The 16225-nt window shown below is 38.9% G+C and overlaps 2 protein-coding genes across 5 annotated transcripts in view; one reads left to right on the top strand and one right to left on the bottom strand.

Annotated features, from left to right (window-relative positions):
* Positions 1-9308, top strand: part of NBEAL1 (neurobeachin like 1) — a 76865-nt gene extending 67557 nt beyond the window's left edge. For 2 of the 4 annotated variants that reach the window (XM_079310937.1, XM_079310936.1), the window contains 2 exons: positions 55-190; positions 2740-9308. In XM_079310937.1, coding sequence (XP_079167063.1) covers positions 55-190; positions 2740-2841 — 238 coding nt within the window. In that variant the 3' untranslated portion in view covers positions 2842-9308. Of the gene's footprint in view, positions 1-54; positions 2694-2739 lie in introns of those variants that run through there. The other 2 variants (XM_079310938.1, XM_079310935.1) reach the window with 2 other exon arrangements.
* LOC306804405 (alpha-aspartyl dipeptidase-like) lies at positions 8529-16221 on the bottom strand. Its single transcript, XM_079310940.1, has 8 exons — positions 16089-16221; positions 15924-16012; positions 14792-14866; positions 14179-14258; positions 12675-12848; positions 11191-11250; positions 10354-10436; positions 8529-9820 (listed from the first exon to the last, which is right to left on the bottom strand). Exons 1-8 carry the CDS (start codon positions 16187-16189, stop codon positions 9742-9744), a joined length of 741 nt encoding a protein of 246 aa, XP_079167066.1. The 5' UTR covers positions 16190-16221; the 3' UTR covers positions 8529-9741.
* Positions 16222-16225: the final 4 nt, after the last annotated feature.

The raw sequence follows: 16225 nt of genomic DNA, 5'->3' as shown, positions 1-16225 counted from the left end.
GTATGTGCAAGCAAATACATGATGTGCTTTCTCTGTGACTTTTGTTCCTTTCAGCCTGAGTCTGAGCATCTCTCCTTTAGCCATGAGACTTCCAATCCATTGCATTTCTGTCACCAAAGAGTACAGCCACATCCTTGTTGGCTTGGAGGATGGCAAGTTGATTATCGTTGGTGTTGGCAAGCCAGCAGAGGTAAAACCCACCATCAAGAACTTTTTCTACCGAACAGTGGGAAGTTCACTTATTTCTGCTTTCCAGTTGAGCAAGAGGTCTCCTCTATGGCAGGGTAAATTTAAGAGCAAGTTTCAGTTTTCAGTGGGAAACAAATAACTTTTGAGACTGCTCTGCTGCAAGTTCTGATTAAGAATCAGAGGTATATAGGGATCGCAGATGGGAAGCTCAGCTGGACTAACTTCCAGACTTTATCACTGACATCTGAATGAGTAAAGTCATAATAGCTAACCTTACCTGAATGGGATAGTGTTGTCAGCCTCTTCTTGATGAAATCATTTTCCAGAAGAAAATTGGAAATGAAAGAGAGCAAGCTACTTTCTTTATTTTTTTAATGGTTTCTATCAGATATCTTTTCATATGCATTGACTGACATTGGGGAAAAAGGTATTACTTCTTTCTGTTGAGAGTCTCTAGTGGCAATGCACAGGGAATCACTTCTGTAGGTTCCCAGTATGCCTATGCTCCATATGGTGAATATAAACTTGTTGGTTTTGCATATGCAATATCAATTATAGAGCATCCATCTCGTGAATAGATATGCCAAATTTTTCTTGTGCAAAAGGTAGTTTTTGCTTTAATTACTTCTTGTCATAACTTTCAAAGTACTTGAGTTAACTTAAAACTGCTTATTATCTTTATAACTCAATCTCTGTTGTGCTGCTATGTATTTATTTGAAAATGTGATTAACACTTTTGCATGATCTTTAGTACATGCCAGAAAGTGTATTAACTCAATTTTATATTTTAAATGTGGAAACGGAGCAACTTTATTTGTCAGTATTTTAAAATGTTTTTGCTAGGAGATACATAGTTTAATATTGGAAAAAGGCTTCACACAATGGTAGTCTGATTTTGCTTGCACTGGATGTGGAAGGGAGGTTTCCCCTGACTTCCAGTTTTCTATTGTAGAATTGAAAAAGAGCTGATTATTATGTGGTATAACATATGATTGTAACAGCCATTTTAAAGTCACTGTCAGTTCTAAGCTTCCTATTCCATAGAACAGATCTTTTGTAGGCTGAAATTTGTGTGTATCATTAGATTGAAGGCTTTTTGTTTTATTTTCATTTTTTAATCACATCTATTTTTCTAACTATGCAGAAAATGTTGTTTCAAAGACTGGATTCCTTTTATGGTTATAGAGGCTTTCCAATTACATTTTTTCCAGGATTTTCTGTTTACAGTTCTGATTATATGCAAGCTTAATATCCATGTAAATAGATTTTTTTTAAACACAAACATATAAGGAACAACATTATGTCCCAGATTTTCTAGTTTTCTATAATGGCATCAATCTATATATTTGAAGAGTGTGTGTATGTGGGGTGTTCATTTGTTGAATGACTTATTTTTAGTTTGGAAGGAATGTGTTAATTCCTGGAGCTTTATCCATATACAGAAGTGTTGTAGTTCTGGCTTTCAGTGGTGATATTGATCCTTAGGACAGGATTGGATCCTTAGCATGGACTTGCTTTAACGTGCAAAAAGTGAAACGCTGCTTGGTATTCGGATTGGCCTTTAGTGTTTCTGCACTGACAGTATCTAATATGGAGTATAAGAAACACTTTTGTATTTTTAACAATTACTTAGCTGTTTTGGATGTTGCAGAAGTCTGGGCAATTATCACTTGTTAGTGTTAATCTGGTCAGTGCTGTGCCTGTTCTAGAACACTGCTGCTCTGAAGCAGGTTACATTTGTAGTAGTAACTGTGAGGAGCTGTTCTCAAACTTGTAAAGGCATGGATCTTACTTATTGAACTGCAAGGAATTTCAGAACTTAATCAGCTGCCAGGCTGATCACTACTGGCCAATTATCAACCTTATGCTTAGGTAATTAAGAGTTTCTTACAAACTGTTGTCAGATTGCAGACCTACCAGATGCTGGATTTAATATGGCCTCTGGTTGCTTGTTATCCATCTTATCCTATGGAATACTCACTATGAATTACTTCTGCTTTAAACATTCTTCTGAACACCTCACCCAGGATCTTTGGAAGACTGTATAAATTTGACACCAGGAGATAACCTTTCTCTTTTTCCTTTATTCTGCTATCACTGTCCTGCATCTTGGCTATTTTTTTCTAACTTCTAGCAATTTCTGTTTGAAATCTCTAAAATAAAATTTCTCTTTCTTCTCATTTAGTTTATTTTTGCTTGGCATTCACCTCTTCTTTTCTCTTCCTACCAAAATAGCAATCTAAACACTCTTTCTAAGCTGTTTGAAGTAGGTTAAGCATATAAGTACACATTAGTGGGTAATATCCCTTCAACTGTTCAAAATCAGAGAAGACTGTGGTTAGTGTTTTGTGTCTCGTTTTTTGTCAGTCCCCAGAATCATCCCTAAGTGTAAATTTTAGTTTATTTTCAAATAATTTTTGTTGGTATATTTTGTTTATGCAGTACATTGTTGTGTCTGCATTTCACCAGATTCAGTGTCTGAATTCCTTTTTAATTTATCCACCTTATCCCTTCCCCCTCCTTTTGTTTCTCTGCATTGCTTTCAAACAGATGCGCTCAGGTCAGCTTTCCCGAAAGCTGTGGGGATCAAGCAAACGGCTCAGCCAGATTTCATCAGGAGAGACTGAATATAACACTCAAGATTCCAAGTGATTGCTGCTTCTACCTTCTCTCATGGATTCCAGAAAAATATTTAATCTTTTGGTCACTTTAAATGTATAAATATGTAATTAGGGCTTTGATTCTTAAGTCTGTTGATGAAGAACCTATGGTATAGAAGTAAGCCTATGTACTCATGCAAGTTAGCTTACTTGCATATTTGTCCTTAACTGTGTTCACTTGTTCACAGCAGGCTCCCTCTCTCAACAGCTGTTAAAACTGTGTTTTGGGAGGGTTATAAAAACCCCAAACAATCCCCCCACAAGTCTCCAAACCCCCAGATTACTAATTGAATTGAAGATAAGTAATAAGATTTGATTTAAAGCTGAGCAGGGCCAGATGCTCCTTGAAAACAAACAAGATATTTGGCTTTGCTTTGACAGCACTGTTATTCCCCAGTAAATTGAGACTCTGGTAGTTGCAATGGTTGGATTCAGAATTGGATAGATGATGGTTACAACCTTCTCAATACGTTTGTTAGCCTAATGAACTTTATTGCAGTTTGTTCTGGCTATTGCTCTCTTCTTTTGTATAGTTCCAATTTTAGGCTGTTCTGCAAGGAACATCTGTGTTGCACTACTTTATCAGAAATTGTTTTAAGTACAGATATGAAAAACTTCAAAGGAGTTGGAGGTGGTGAAGGAGCTGAAGGAGGTAGGAAATACTGCTGCTGAAAATTATTTATACTGTTAAGTAAGCTTAAGACATACACTAAGAAATCCCATTATATATTTAATATCTTGCAGAAATATCCAGGAAGACTCATTATCTATATTGGTCAAATATTAATCTGCTTCATTAGAAGGCAACTCCTGCAAACAAAAGATAAATTTCCACTGCAGAATCATTATGTAACATTGCAGCACAATTCAATTAAAAATAGCACCTGTTTGTTTCTTGGCTTGGTATTCACCAAACCAGTTTTTAGCCATATTTCTTTTTCCCGTAAAAATAACCGGGGAAAAACAGACAATATATCCATTTTTCAAAATGCATTTAAGACCTGGTAAAACAAAATATCAGATCCTTATGTGTGCTGTATCAAATTGCTTAATATCTTTTGGAGATGCTATTACTGGTTTTTTTGTTTGTTTGTTTAGCAATACATTATGACAGAAGGGTGTGCATTTTCCTATCAATCTGATATTTTTCTAATGTTACTGATTGAAATTATAAACTCTATACTGTTAGAGCTGGATGCTGAGAGAAAAGTATGAATTTCCAGATCAGCGTGCAAAGGTGTGTGTGTATGTGTATATATGTGTGTGTGTATATATGTATATTCATGTATGTATTAAAAGAAGAAAATCCCATGGGGTGAGGGAGCACAGATACAAGGCAGGTGTCAGTGATTGTTAGCTACTATGTTTTTTTTGGGTCCCTCTTTCTTCCCTCTATCATTGCCTTTTTTGTTATTTTTTATTTATTTATTGAAATGAATGTGTGTTGTATCTCTCATAAATGTTATCAGATATTCCCTGTGACTGGGGAGTTGTTGAACTACCTGAGGAACATAATGTAGAATCTTATTTCATTAACTTGAAGCACAATATTTATTAGCTTTATAGAAATAATAATACCTCCTTACTCTGCTAAAGAATAATCTTACAAGTTATGTTAGTCTCATTCAAACTGATTTCTCCTCCACTTTCTTTACTGGAAAAAAAAATCCCTCTTGATGGCTGATTGGTCTACTTTGTGAAGAAAATTGTGTTGCATTTTCTTAACTTTTGTAAATGAAATAATAAATCAGATTAGTGAACAAGTGGATCTATGCATAGTTGCAATATTCTGCCTGATCACTGTGACAGACTGGATTGTCTGGAAAGTTAGGAGAAAATAAGAATTATTTTCCTGAGTCATTTGCCAAGAGAGGATTAAATTTCCAAAAGTAGAGTGTTGTGGGTTTTGTCATACTCCATCTAAGTAAAAAATAAATAAATAAAAAGTAAGCTAACCCACATCTTGTATTTTCATATAAGCTATAGAGAAGTGAAAAAATACTATTTTTCATCAATTACTTATCCAATAAGAATATTAAGGATACTGTTGAAGTATTAAATTTGTTCATGAGAATGTGAAGTATGTTTGTCCATTGTGATTTCATGAAGAAGGGATTTCAGGCGAGCTCTTTGGAGAGTAGTTTAAAGTATTTCAGCTCAGAAGGTGAGATCTTTCTGTGTTATGGGAGATTGAAAACACTCAGTTGGGGCATTGAATTGATGGATTTTATATGTATGCATAAATGTTGTGCTTAAATGCATAGACAAGGCTAAGTGTTTATTTGGAAGGGAAGGGGCAGGAAATGATCATGTTTTAGACTATGAGAATTAAGTGGGAAGAGGGAGATGGGTGTTAAGTAGTGTTTGGTGGAAGCACAGTTTTCTACTTGTGAGTTGCACAGAGGGGTTTGCATATGCATTTGAAAACATCCTATTGTGGGTTAGGTACGTTTATACAACAGTTGAATTAACATTTTTAGTAGTTCAATATTAAATTAAAGAGTACTGAATACATTGGGTCAATTTAAGTAAAATATAATGTTGCAGCAATTGAAATAGTTTATGATTAAGACCTTTTGACATTTGAATACCATCATTTCAGTGTATCACAAGCACTGGGTGATCATCACAAATACCTGGGACAGGTTCAAATGTGAACAGTTCTTGGGCTAAAACTCAAGGCTAGTCTGTGCTTAGTACAAAGCAGCAGCAGAATGAGGAGGGGCAGGTGAGCTCTGAGCTGCTGCTTTATGCCCCTGGTAGAGTGGCAACATCCATGGCCTTTGGATCTTCTGTCTGGTCTTTAGGGGTGGGAGGTGTACACCATCACATGCTTGGCATCCTTGCCAGATGCCATCTGGAAGGACCTCCATAGCTTGGAAGGTCTGCACTTTGTCTATTATTTAAAACCAGCTTTAAATAAAAGATGAGTCGCAAGTGTGAGCATTAGCTAATATATTGTTTCTTGTAGGTGTAACATATTTGAGTAAGAAATATACAATAATGTTTAAAAATGGAAAATAATTTTTCTGATTAGCTGTTTAGGTCAGTTGAATTGCAGCCTATTATGCATTGCACTGTGAATTGGTGAATTGACTTTCATAATTCTTTGATTTCCTCAAGTCAATAAAGCTTAGGATCCAGTTTTGTTTTTCAGGTAGCATTGGTAAAATAAGATTCTCCTTTGGTTTTGATCAAAGATTTGTTTAAGTGTAAAAAGTAAAGTTTTGAGATGAGAGGATTCAAGTGAGGAATTTAGAATGAACAAACAAGTCTTAAGTGACATTTGTTTCATAGCACTACATTTGTCAAGATCTTCCTTGTGATATCTTCATATGTTCAATTTTTGGAACAACTGTAATAATATTTATCAAAGTTTAACATATGCTTACCTTTGAAGATGAGAAAGTATGAGTGTAAATATATATATCTAAAAGAAACTGAAAACTGACCTACTTTTCACATCTGTATATAAATGAGATCAAGTAGTTAGCAGTATTAACTTCTTCGTGGCAGTTTTGAATTTACATACCAAAGGATATTTAGAAGAAATGTCTCCTTTATTTCAAGTAAAATGTTTGTTAAATTTCTCTAAATCAATTTACCTATAATTCTTGATAGTATTTTTAGTTGTCTTTTTAGCTATAGTGAAGAATCCCATCTAGTCTGGGTTTGAATTATACAAGCATACAGAAAGTGAAATGCTTTTTGAGTTACCATCTAATGCAGACTTTTCTATACCAATATTCTTATCCATTACTTGCTCATAGGATATCTAGAAACCACATTTTCTATCATTCATGTACCTTACCAGCAGAACATAATAATCCCAGTCCTAAAGTAACTGCATTTGTCCAGATGGTTACTACACATTGTGGAAATTAGGTTTTCTTAGGAAAGTAATTAATTGTTTGATATTTAAAAGAGGAAAAAAAGAAACGTAAATGAACAAAACCTCCCCCAACCCCCACAACTTCCTCCCCCCAAAAAATCCAAACTCACCCACATTGTAATCCATATTTTAATCCATATAACAATGTTTTTGCTAATCTGCAGCATTGCTATAAACAAGCATTTCTCCCTCTGGCATACTTTAGATCATGCATATTATCACAAAACAGGTTTATCAGTCTTCATGGGCTCTAAATGGTCAAGTCAATTGACTGTCTTACAAGGATCCCCTTGAAAATTATGTTTCTTGTCCTTTAAATGAGTACGAAGAACTAAGTTTCTGCACTGGAGAAATCCGTAAAAATAGTCCTGCAGGAATGATAAATTTATTTTTGTAATGCACAGATTAGGTAACTCCTGCTTTAGTCAATGGGAGCTGTATACCTCACTTCCCTAAACCATGTCTTCCTCCTCCCTGTTTCCTTTGCAAACCTTTCCCAATCTTAATTAACAAAATCATTAGAAAAGATAAGTAAGGGAACCAAATGCTGCACAGAGCTTTTACTGTGTACATGTATTTAGCTGAAAATGTGTATCTATATACAGATTATAGAATGGTAGGGAGCTTTAGAGCTAGAAGGAGATGTAGAGATGTCAGCCTCCTTTTGCTCCTATATTGAGTTTCTGTAGACACATGCTCTGTATTGTCACCTGAAACATTCTTGTCTTCCACTGCTAAAGGCACCTTGCTGATCATGTTAAATGCTGAGCAGAGGTGCTGAGAATATTTTTTCCCCTTTCAGAGAATTACAAAAAAAGAAGTGTGCACATACAAATGCATATCCTAATGTGAGCCTAGGGCTTGATCTAATAAGTACTTATGTGAAAGCACTACATAGGGTTATATTTATTTGAATGGAAATTCAAGCATGTGCTTCAGTGCTTTCTAGGTCTTTTTATGCTTTTTGGCTTAGAAGCTGCGTTGGTTTTGGCTGCAAACATGACACGTGTTGGTAGTCTCCTTTTGGGGAGAGTAAGTTTCCATGGTATCACACATCTGGGCTCATCATATGCCAATGTTAGAGTCAACTGAAGTGTTTGGAAGATGCCTTTGTTTCCTTTCCAAGGAGCCAATCTTATTATTACTAAATTGCTCTTGTAAGCACATACTTTCGAAGGAAGCAAGTTTTCTAAAAAGCTGCTGCATTAAAAAAAGTATATTTTAGAACTGGTAAAATGCTGTTGTTCCCTTCTTCAGTGTTACAGATATCAGATGCCTGAATGTAAAAATGCCTCTGAGTGGCACCATAGCATGATCTGCATTTCAGTTGAGTACCATTTACCTTACTGCAGTCTTGAACACCCTATATGTGAGGAACTGCTTGCAGTGTTCAGTCCAAGATAGCCTCTGTTCAGTTTTAACTCACCTTTGTGCTGTGCATCTCTGGAAGAAGACTGGTGTGTCTTTCTTTTAGTTACCATTTACCTAAGTGGCCCAAATAAAATAGATGTTTCACTTGTTTTCAGTAGAGTTCCTTCAGTGTTTATTCTCAGTTTTGTCCAGTGGGGTTCAGAAATTTGGCAGGTATTTCCAGAGTTTAGGTCTGTCTGTGCTGATACTCAGCACAGACACAATTTCATCACACACCTCCTGTCCCAGAAGCACCACTGTCAGTATAGATTATGGTTTAAATCTGCTAAGGTGTTTTGAGATTGGAATATAAAACATCCAGCCATATATATTGTAGATCTAACTGAAGTTGGAGGCCACTTGTTTATTTAGCTTCCTCTAGTCAGTATTTTCCTCTGAAGGGAGCCATATTTTTTGCCTTGAAATAGCTTTAAAATAAACTTAAGTCTTGCAGCTGACAATACTACTTCAGTCATATGCAGCTGTGAGCTGTTTCTTGAAGAAAGCCATGAGGGGAAAAAGAATTCAAGAAAAACTTGCAATACATATTCTGGTTCTGCAGGAGCATCTTAGTATGAGATTAGGGAAATGCTGCATGTGAGACTTGCCTCCCTTTGGTCAGTGTTTTGATGGAATCTGTGATGCTACTCAGTTTGCCTGATGAATTTTTGCTGAAGCTAATAGAAGGTGGAAGCAAAGGCCTTACAGCAACAGTTAACCATATCTTCTGATAATTCTTACAGATTGTGCAATTATTTGATTACAAATGGATCTTTAAATGCCAAAAAATGCCTTTTTAAAAAGTTAAATCTTAGGTCTGAGGAGTGTTGGAAATAACTACTTTCAGAAATGAGCCTTCAGGCACTGTAATGAACTTGCTGTCTATCCTCTGTGCAATATCTTTTTCCCTCTGGGTGCTTTAAGATTATACTGTATGTCTTACTTTGTTTTGATCAATATGTTTTAAGAGTGTGTATATTGGCTAATGATGGATTTTTTCATGTACAGCATGGTGGAAGATGTTTTAAAGTTTTGCACTTTTCTAGGATTTACAAGTTTGTAACCTGAAAATTTTTAACATGCACACTTTTGTATATAATTAGCATTGTATATATTTAACATGAGTCTGAAGCAAATAAAAGTAATTGAATGCATAACTTCTCCCTTTATTAATAGCACAAAAATTAAACTGTGGGAGTACACTGATTGAACAATTCTTTTATTTAGCAGGTAAAAGTAGGCAGTGGGAACAGCTGACTCAGTGTCCTGTCTTAATTGTGTTAAGGCAACTTTCATTTTTTGGTGGGGAAAGAATCAAAGTGGATACATGCATGTACAGGCTCCTTCAAGCTTTGAACAGCTGTGATTATCCAAGTACTGCAATAAAAAGTGTCCTTTTGCTGGGAAGGTGTCTGCGACATGCATCATGGTGAGGATAAGAGCACACTAATGCATATTTATTTATATATAATGCATATTTATCTTTATTTATAAAGCTGAAGTTTCTCACCCACCCTGGGACTATAAGTATTTATTTCCTTCTTCCTCATTGTCTTCCCTATAGTAACTTTTGCTGCAGAATATGGAAGGCTACGGATTCAGGGAATTGCTGTCAGTAAGGAGGAAACTGAAATCTGTTCCAGGCTCATGTTCAGTTGGTTTCTTACCCCTGCAAACAAGACAAAACATGCTGTGAGCTTTAATGGGAGGTGGGACTATTCTGCTTCTGTCTATTACTAGGGATGGATCAAGGCACCCTTATTCTGTTCAAGCAGAGTTTTGACTCCCTTCTTTGCCTATATCATGTAACATGCATTTTAGATAAGGGCCATATAACTCTAGATACGGATTCTCTGGTTCTAGAGTTCAGTGCATTAGGGCCAAACTGGCATCTCCCTGTCTTTCAATAAAGGAGCTGACTATTGGGGCTCTTTCTGTGAGAGGTAACTAGAATTTGGAAACATAAGCATCAATGGATGGAATGCCAAAGCATGCACTGGGTTAATCAGACATCCTTTGAAGTGCTGTCATACTGCCGGCTCCTTTGGAGCATTAAACAATACTCACATTTTCCCCAAAAAGAAAGGGAACCAAGGGATTAAGTAACTTCTGATGTGGGGGACAGGCAGTATGTGCCAGGAGTCTAACAGAAGCCTCTCTTCCTTTCTGTCTGAAGGATATCAATTCAAGTGAAGCATTTACCTCAAAAACAGACGTGCTCCTGTCACTCCTTGCAGCGTGGCTTTATCTCCCTCCACTAACAGCATCGTACCTTCCCGCAAGCCCTGGTGGAGGTGGAAACAGTTAAAGTGATTTTCAAGCTATGTGAAAGGGTAGAATGCTTGTCACAAACAGGCCAGTCTTAGTGCACCATGACTACAGACTAAACCTTCTCGCTTACCTAACAAAGAGGTAAAGATAAAATTAGGTGAGTTATCTTGCTTTAGAAGTTGATTTTCTTGTTTATTTCAGTTTTCACTCTTAAAGGAGAAACTATTAAGGAGGAGGGCAAACTGTTTTTTCCCATGGTTATTCTTAGATCTGGTTTGGGCTGAGCAACAGCCAGCTGGGTTCACAAACTTTATACTACAAGAGCAAACACAGGGACAGGAAACACAGAGGTCCCACTTCCCAGACAGACATAATGAAATTACATATGCACTACTGAATGTGCAAATTCACAAACTGTATTACAGAGATTAAAGTTAAGAATGTCTGCGAAAGGATAAAGGGGAGTTTTGTACCATCTGTATGCACACCACCCCCAACATACAATATATGGTGGCCAGTGACTGGGAAGATCAGAGCTGCCTAAAATGGTGTTGAGAAACACTAACAGGAGTACACATTTCATCAGCCCCAACCTGTTTTCTACAATGAGCAATATCCAAGGCTGAAGCTCTTAGCAGGAATACAACTAGCATTCCAAGCTATGGTTCTGTAAGACTTGACAGGTGGGGAACCCACACTGAAAGCTAACATGAATGCATTTAAAATGTCTATCATGCTACAGCTTCCTGATGGAGAACTACTACTCACCAGGACTGGGGGGGTGTTTGGTTCTTCATGATACTGGCGGATTCTTTCCTCTCTTGTCTCCTGCAATAATGAGCAGAGATTTATGCTCAGGCCATAAGGTAGGACTTGGAGCTATCCAGGCAATGTGATATAAAACAATTTCATAATGTTAAACAAAGTAGGCATTTCCCCTCAAGCAGAATGGGATGGCAGGATTGACTCTAAATAGATGTTTTACCCTTCATCACTAGCAGCAATTTACTGCAGGTTGACTCACACAACCTCAGCCCAAAAAAGCCTTAAAACTTAACTTCTACACAATTCATCCATGCCCTTTTTTAAAATTAGTACTATCTCTGTGTACAGAGATAGTGCTAATACTGCCAGGAAGGTGGTAGAAGCAAATGCCAGAGGTGCCACCTTTGTGAAAGAGAGTAGTGAATCATGGCTTTTAAGTGATTAAGTATTTGCTTGTTTGTATTCAAGTAGGTATTACACTATGAAGGGTTTCCTTTTGTGAACAGTTGTGTCATGTTTCCTGAGGCTTACTGTTGAACTGAGCAACAGTAAAGAAATAAAAACATAGGAACACAGCAGGGACTTGGTACAGCACAGAGCTTCCAGCTTCCTCTGAGAGAAAGAGCAGAAGTTATTTATAGGGAAACAACTGTCTGCTTATCTAGTGACAAGCTGATTAAATGAATACCTACAACTTCATCTAAATTCTGGAAGCACATCTATACCCACCATTTCTTCATTGTTCCCTAATTCTTATTACTTTTAACCATGGAATTTTGATTACAAGGAGGAATGTATTTAGATTGTTAAAAGATGCACCACACAGATTGTTCCCTGAGGAATTAGCTGACATGCTATTCAAGAAGCAGATCCTTCCCACTGTGTGGAAATCTGTCTTTATGCTTGATGGCTGAAGTGGTTTTTTTTCAGCTATACTAGTGCATGTGCTTGCTCAGTTCTGGACATTACAGGCTGTGCTCCCTGCAAGAACATCAGAGCCCAGGTCTTTTCTTACACAACATCTTTATGAATCTCAAGATCTCCCTGTTCTGCTCATTTCTTCTGACCTCCAGATATTTAAGCTTCTTAATCTATGTTTAAGTTAGGTCTTTCCAAGCAGCAGGTAAGACAGAACTTTCCAGAACCACAGTGCTTTGCATCTTAATTTTTCAGGTTTATCTTCTTTTTTTTTTTTTTTCAAAAGTCCTCCATTTCATATATCAAGCATTTCAACAGTATTTCAGACATTGCAGAGCTTCTGTTTGTAAAAAACACTTTTTTAGTAATACTGTTGCCAACTCCTCTTCCCAAGCAAAGTTAAGTTTTAGGAGGAAGTAAAGTGTTACTTACTGCCTTTATTGGCATTTTCAGTTTCTCTAGGGAGCAGCTGTTTGACATATTATAGCTTTGTAAGGCCTCAAAAATGTACACTATTTTTACTCCTCCACACTCTGGTTACTGTGTTAGTTCTGGTGTGCTTTACTTACACCCATGTGAGTTCTTTTAACATCTGGGTCCAGGTAGTGAGGGTTAATATTAAAAGGAACTAATCCTAGAGCCTTCAGGGAAGGTGGATAAACAATTGGCATGTCATTGGTGGTATTGATGCTGATGGTAGCAACATTGGTTCCTGCACTGGATCCCATGTAAGGAATCCCATCCTGGAAGACAAAAGCAATGATCAGTCTGCAGTATCAAAACTAGGAACTCGATTTTATAGCATCTTCTATGAATCTCAGAGACTCATCAGTCAGATCACACTCAGTCCTTCCTTCCAGCTCATCTCACTGCTAACTTTACAAGTGAAAAGCAGAATAAGAATTCAGGTTCTGAGGTGGTCAGTAGCTTCTCTGCCTCAGAGAACTAACTGCTGCCTGCCATGTGCTCACACTCTGTGACCCAACCCAGAGAGAACTTACCAGGCTGTCAGTGCATGTTGGACTTGGCAATTAAGAGGAGAGACTTGCCTTTGTTGCAGTTACAGAAAATAACTGAGCTGGCTTTTAATTAGCTGCTGAAGAGAGTAGACTATCAGAAGCTCAGTGCAATGTGGTCACAGCATCACCTTACCAGTACAGCACTGTTTGAGTACTGAGTACTATGCTGTATATAGAAGAATGCCACAGAAACATGCAGGCATACAGGTAATGCTGAATAGTTTGTAAAAATAGACTGTCTGAGACAACTCATGGAATACAACCAAGTAGTCATCCAGACTTAACTGGTATTTGGACATTTTCTGGCTTTCATTCCCACAACAGATGTTGAATTTCTATATATTAAGATAAGCCTAGCTAACCTTTATTCTTGGCAGCTGGCCTTACTGTGGCTTGTATAAATCTGCATAAAGTCATTTGCAATTCCACATTGCTAGGGAACACCTTGCTTCTGTTGTCCTCCAGAGATGGTGTATCTTTGCTGTGCCTTATGAGATTCACCAGCTAGACTGATGCTGCTGACCAGAGGGGCTCAATGACACTCACACCTGTCAGTTCCAGAGAGATACAAAAATTACCTAATTTTCAACATCAACAGGACACTGTCTAAAAGGCACGTATGGATACAACTTTATCACCAGTTTATTAGCAGACTACCTGCAACATTAACACATCTGTATCAGCAAGATATGAGGTGGGCATCTCAATCTGAAAAATGGGGTTTCTGGACATAGATTAAATCCTACAGCAGTCTTTTGACTGGTATTTTGAGGGTTTTACTTCTAGGATTCTATGTAGCATTGTACATCCCAAGGTCTTGCAATCCAGCATGTAGAAAACCGCTCTAGGAAGACAGACTGCTGACCTTAAGTCATATCAATGACTCAGTGACAGCCTTATTTGGCCATGGTTTTCAGTTCACCAGGTGGTTTGAGATGGCTCAACCTTTTAAGTATATTAGAGACAAAAATGCAACATCAGCTTGGATTTGTCTGAACAAAACCTCGTGCATGAGATCCTGCCATTCAGACTTGGCCACAATCTGTAGTTTTACCTCAAGCACTCTCTTCCTGATCTCATGTATCAGACTGTTGTCATAAAGGGCTTTCAGGAGACGGAATGTGTTCCCACCTCCTGCAGAAAGAAAGTTCAGCTTATTTAACATGCTTTTGCCATCAGTTTTAATTGAAGCCTTTACAAACTTGGCAGGGACAATGCGTGCTCTATTCAGGGCAGTGTCCTGCTATGAGAAACAGTAAAACCAGAAGCTTCAGAAGAATGGGCAGGCCACGGGCATGCCCTGAATGGTCCGTGTAAGGCTGCCACTGTCTGACAGTGACCTCTTTTCCAACACCCAGGGCCATGGTATTAGGACTAGAACTGCTTGGACTTGCTAAAGTGATGAGACAGCTGTTACGAGCATGTTTTCACACTGAGGTACTGTTCAAAATAATAATTTGAAATTTACTGGAGATGAAGTTCCATGAATAACTCTACTTCCCAGCCCACCACTAAATTTAGGGTCTTAGGGCTCCCAAGTACTGTCCTCTGTAGTTTATAATTATTAGACATAACTGCTTAATTATTGGTCTTCAGTGCCACCTCTGAGCAGGACTAATCCAGTGCCCTATATAAACCTTCACTGGGTAATATGAAGTAAAACTTACCAATAAATATTGCTTCAGATTTTCTTACAGCTTCCACTGGATCACAAGATTCATGAATGCTGTCCAGCCCATAACCTTAAATGAAAAAGTATTTATCTTTGCCATGTCAGTTTGGTGGAAGAATGTGAAATGTTCAATCCCTCCTTACCCACCTCTTCCAACCCTGAGTCAAATGTCTCAACCAGGGAAATTTCAGAGAACTCTACAATGTAAACCAGAGTGTACATCCTAGATTAGTGCAGAGTTTCAGCATCCAGCTGTACAAAAGGAAATGCTTGTTTTATGGATATATGCACTCAGTGTGTACGAGCAGAGCACTTCATTCAGCAGGTGCAGGCCAAGGCACAATATCCTGCTGAGCATTACCAGGTAACTAGAAAATAAGGAAAAAGCTGCTGGTTCTCAGCTTGATTGTGACAGGATGTGCTGTTTCTAGCATTGCTTGTGCAAATACCTGATCTGAGTATTGTTTCTGTTAAAATGTCTGATAGATTTGCCTTGCTGGGGTTCACTGAGTACAGGAAGTGCCAAGAAAGACAGAAGAACATGGGCATTTGATAGCAGCAATCTTCCTGCAAGTCAAAGAGCAAAGTGTGCTGCCCAGGGAAGTGAGTACTGATTATTACTACACTAACAGGTCCAAAGTTATCCTCAACAGTGATAGATACTAGGTGGAGGTCTTGCTGTAGGCTGCTGTGCAGAGATCTTTGCTCCAAGCAAAGTTCAGCTGCTGTCCATCATGGAACTACCTGGCTCGTTGATGTGCTTTCAGGAATGGTCTTCACTTAACTCCAGGTTGTGCGGCTTGAGCAGAGGTGTAAGATATACGGGAAGTAATGTTCCCTCATGTGATTAAGAAGGATAGAAAGATGCCACTTTATAGTTAGGGACAAAATCTTCCTCCCTGCAGTGGGTAGAAGTGTTCGCAGCAGAATTTCTTCTGGAGGCCTCTATAACATCTCCTTCAGTCAGAAGTCCGCAGCCGACTCCGGCTGCTCCCTGCCCTTGCTGCCCGTACCGCAGCCCGTGTGCCGGCGGCTGCGGCGCTGTGCCCGGCCGTGCCCCGCGGCGCGGAGCGCTCCGTGCCCGCACCCTGCTGCCCGTGCCCGGTGCCGCCCCGGCACAGCCTTACCCAGGCTCTCGAACTTCTCCCTGGCCGTGCGGGCGTAGGCGTCGCGGTCGTGCAGGGCGTAGGGGATGAACAGCACCCGCTTCACCTTCCTGGCAGAAGAGAGGGGAGAGAGCGGTCGGCGCGCCGGCGGGGCCGGGCGCTCCCGCAGCCCTGCACGGCGCTTACTGCCCGAGGAAGCTCTGGATGTGCTGCTGGCAGTGGCCCAGGTAGCCCCCTCCGTGCAGGGTGGAGTTGGAGATCAGCAGCAGGCGCCGCGGGCCCCCCATGCCGAGCCGAGCCGAGCCGCGCCGCTCTGCGCTCCC

The sequence above is a fragment of the Erithacus rubecula genome (genome assembly GCF_903797595.1).
Source record: "Erithacus rubecula genome assembly, chromosome: 8".
Taxonomy (NCBI): Eukaryota; Metazoa; Chordata; class Aves; order Passeriformes; family Muscicapidae; genus Erithacus; species Erithacus rubecula.
Note: the sequence above shows the minus strand (reverse complement) of the source record. Positions and strands in the feature narration are given on the sequence as shown.

Coding starts and splice junctions, on each gene's coding strand:
- LOC306804405 (XM_079310940.1), bottom strand. CDS start 16,189: ATGGGGGGCCCGCGGCGCCTGCTGCTGATCTCCAACTCCACCCTGCAC. Junction 16,013..16,088: donor ATCCAGAGCTTCCTCGGGCA/GTAAGCGCCGTG, acceptor CTCTTCTGCCAG/GAAGGTGAAGCGGGTGCTGT. Junction 12,849..14,178: donor TCAGGAAGAGAGTGCTTGAG/GTAAAACTACAG, acceptor TTTGTCTTCCAG/GATGGGATTCCTTACATGGG.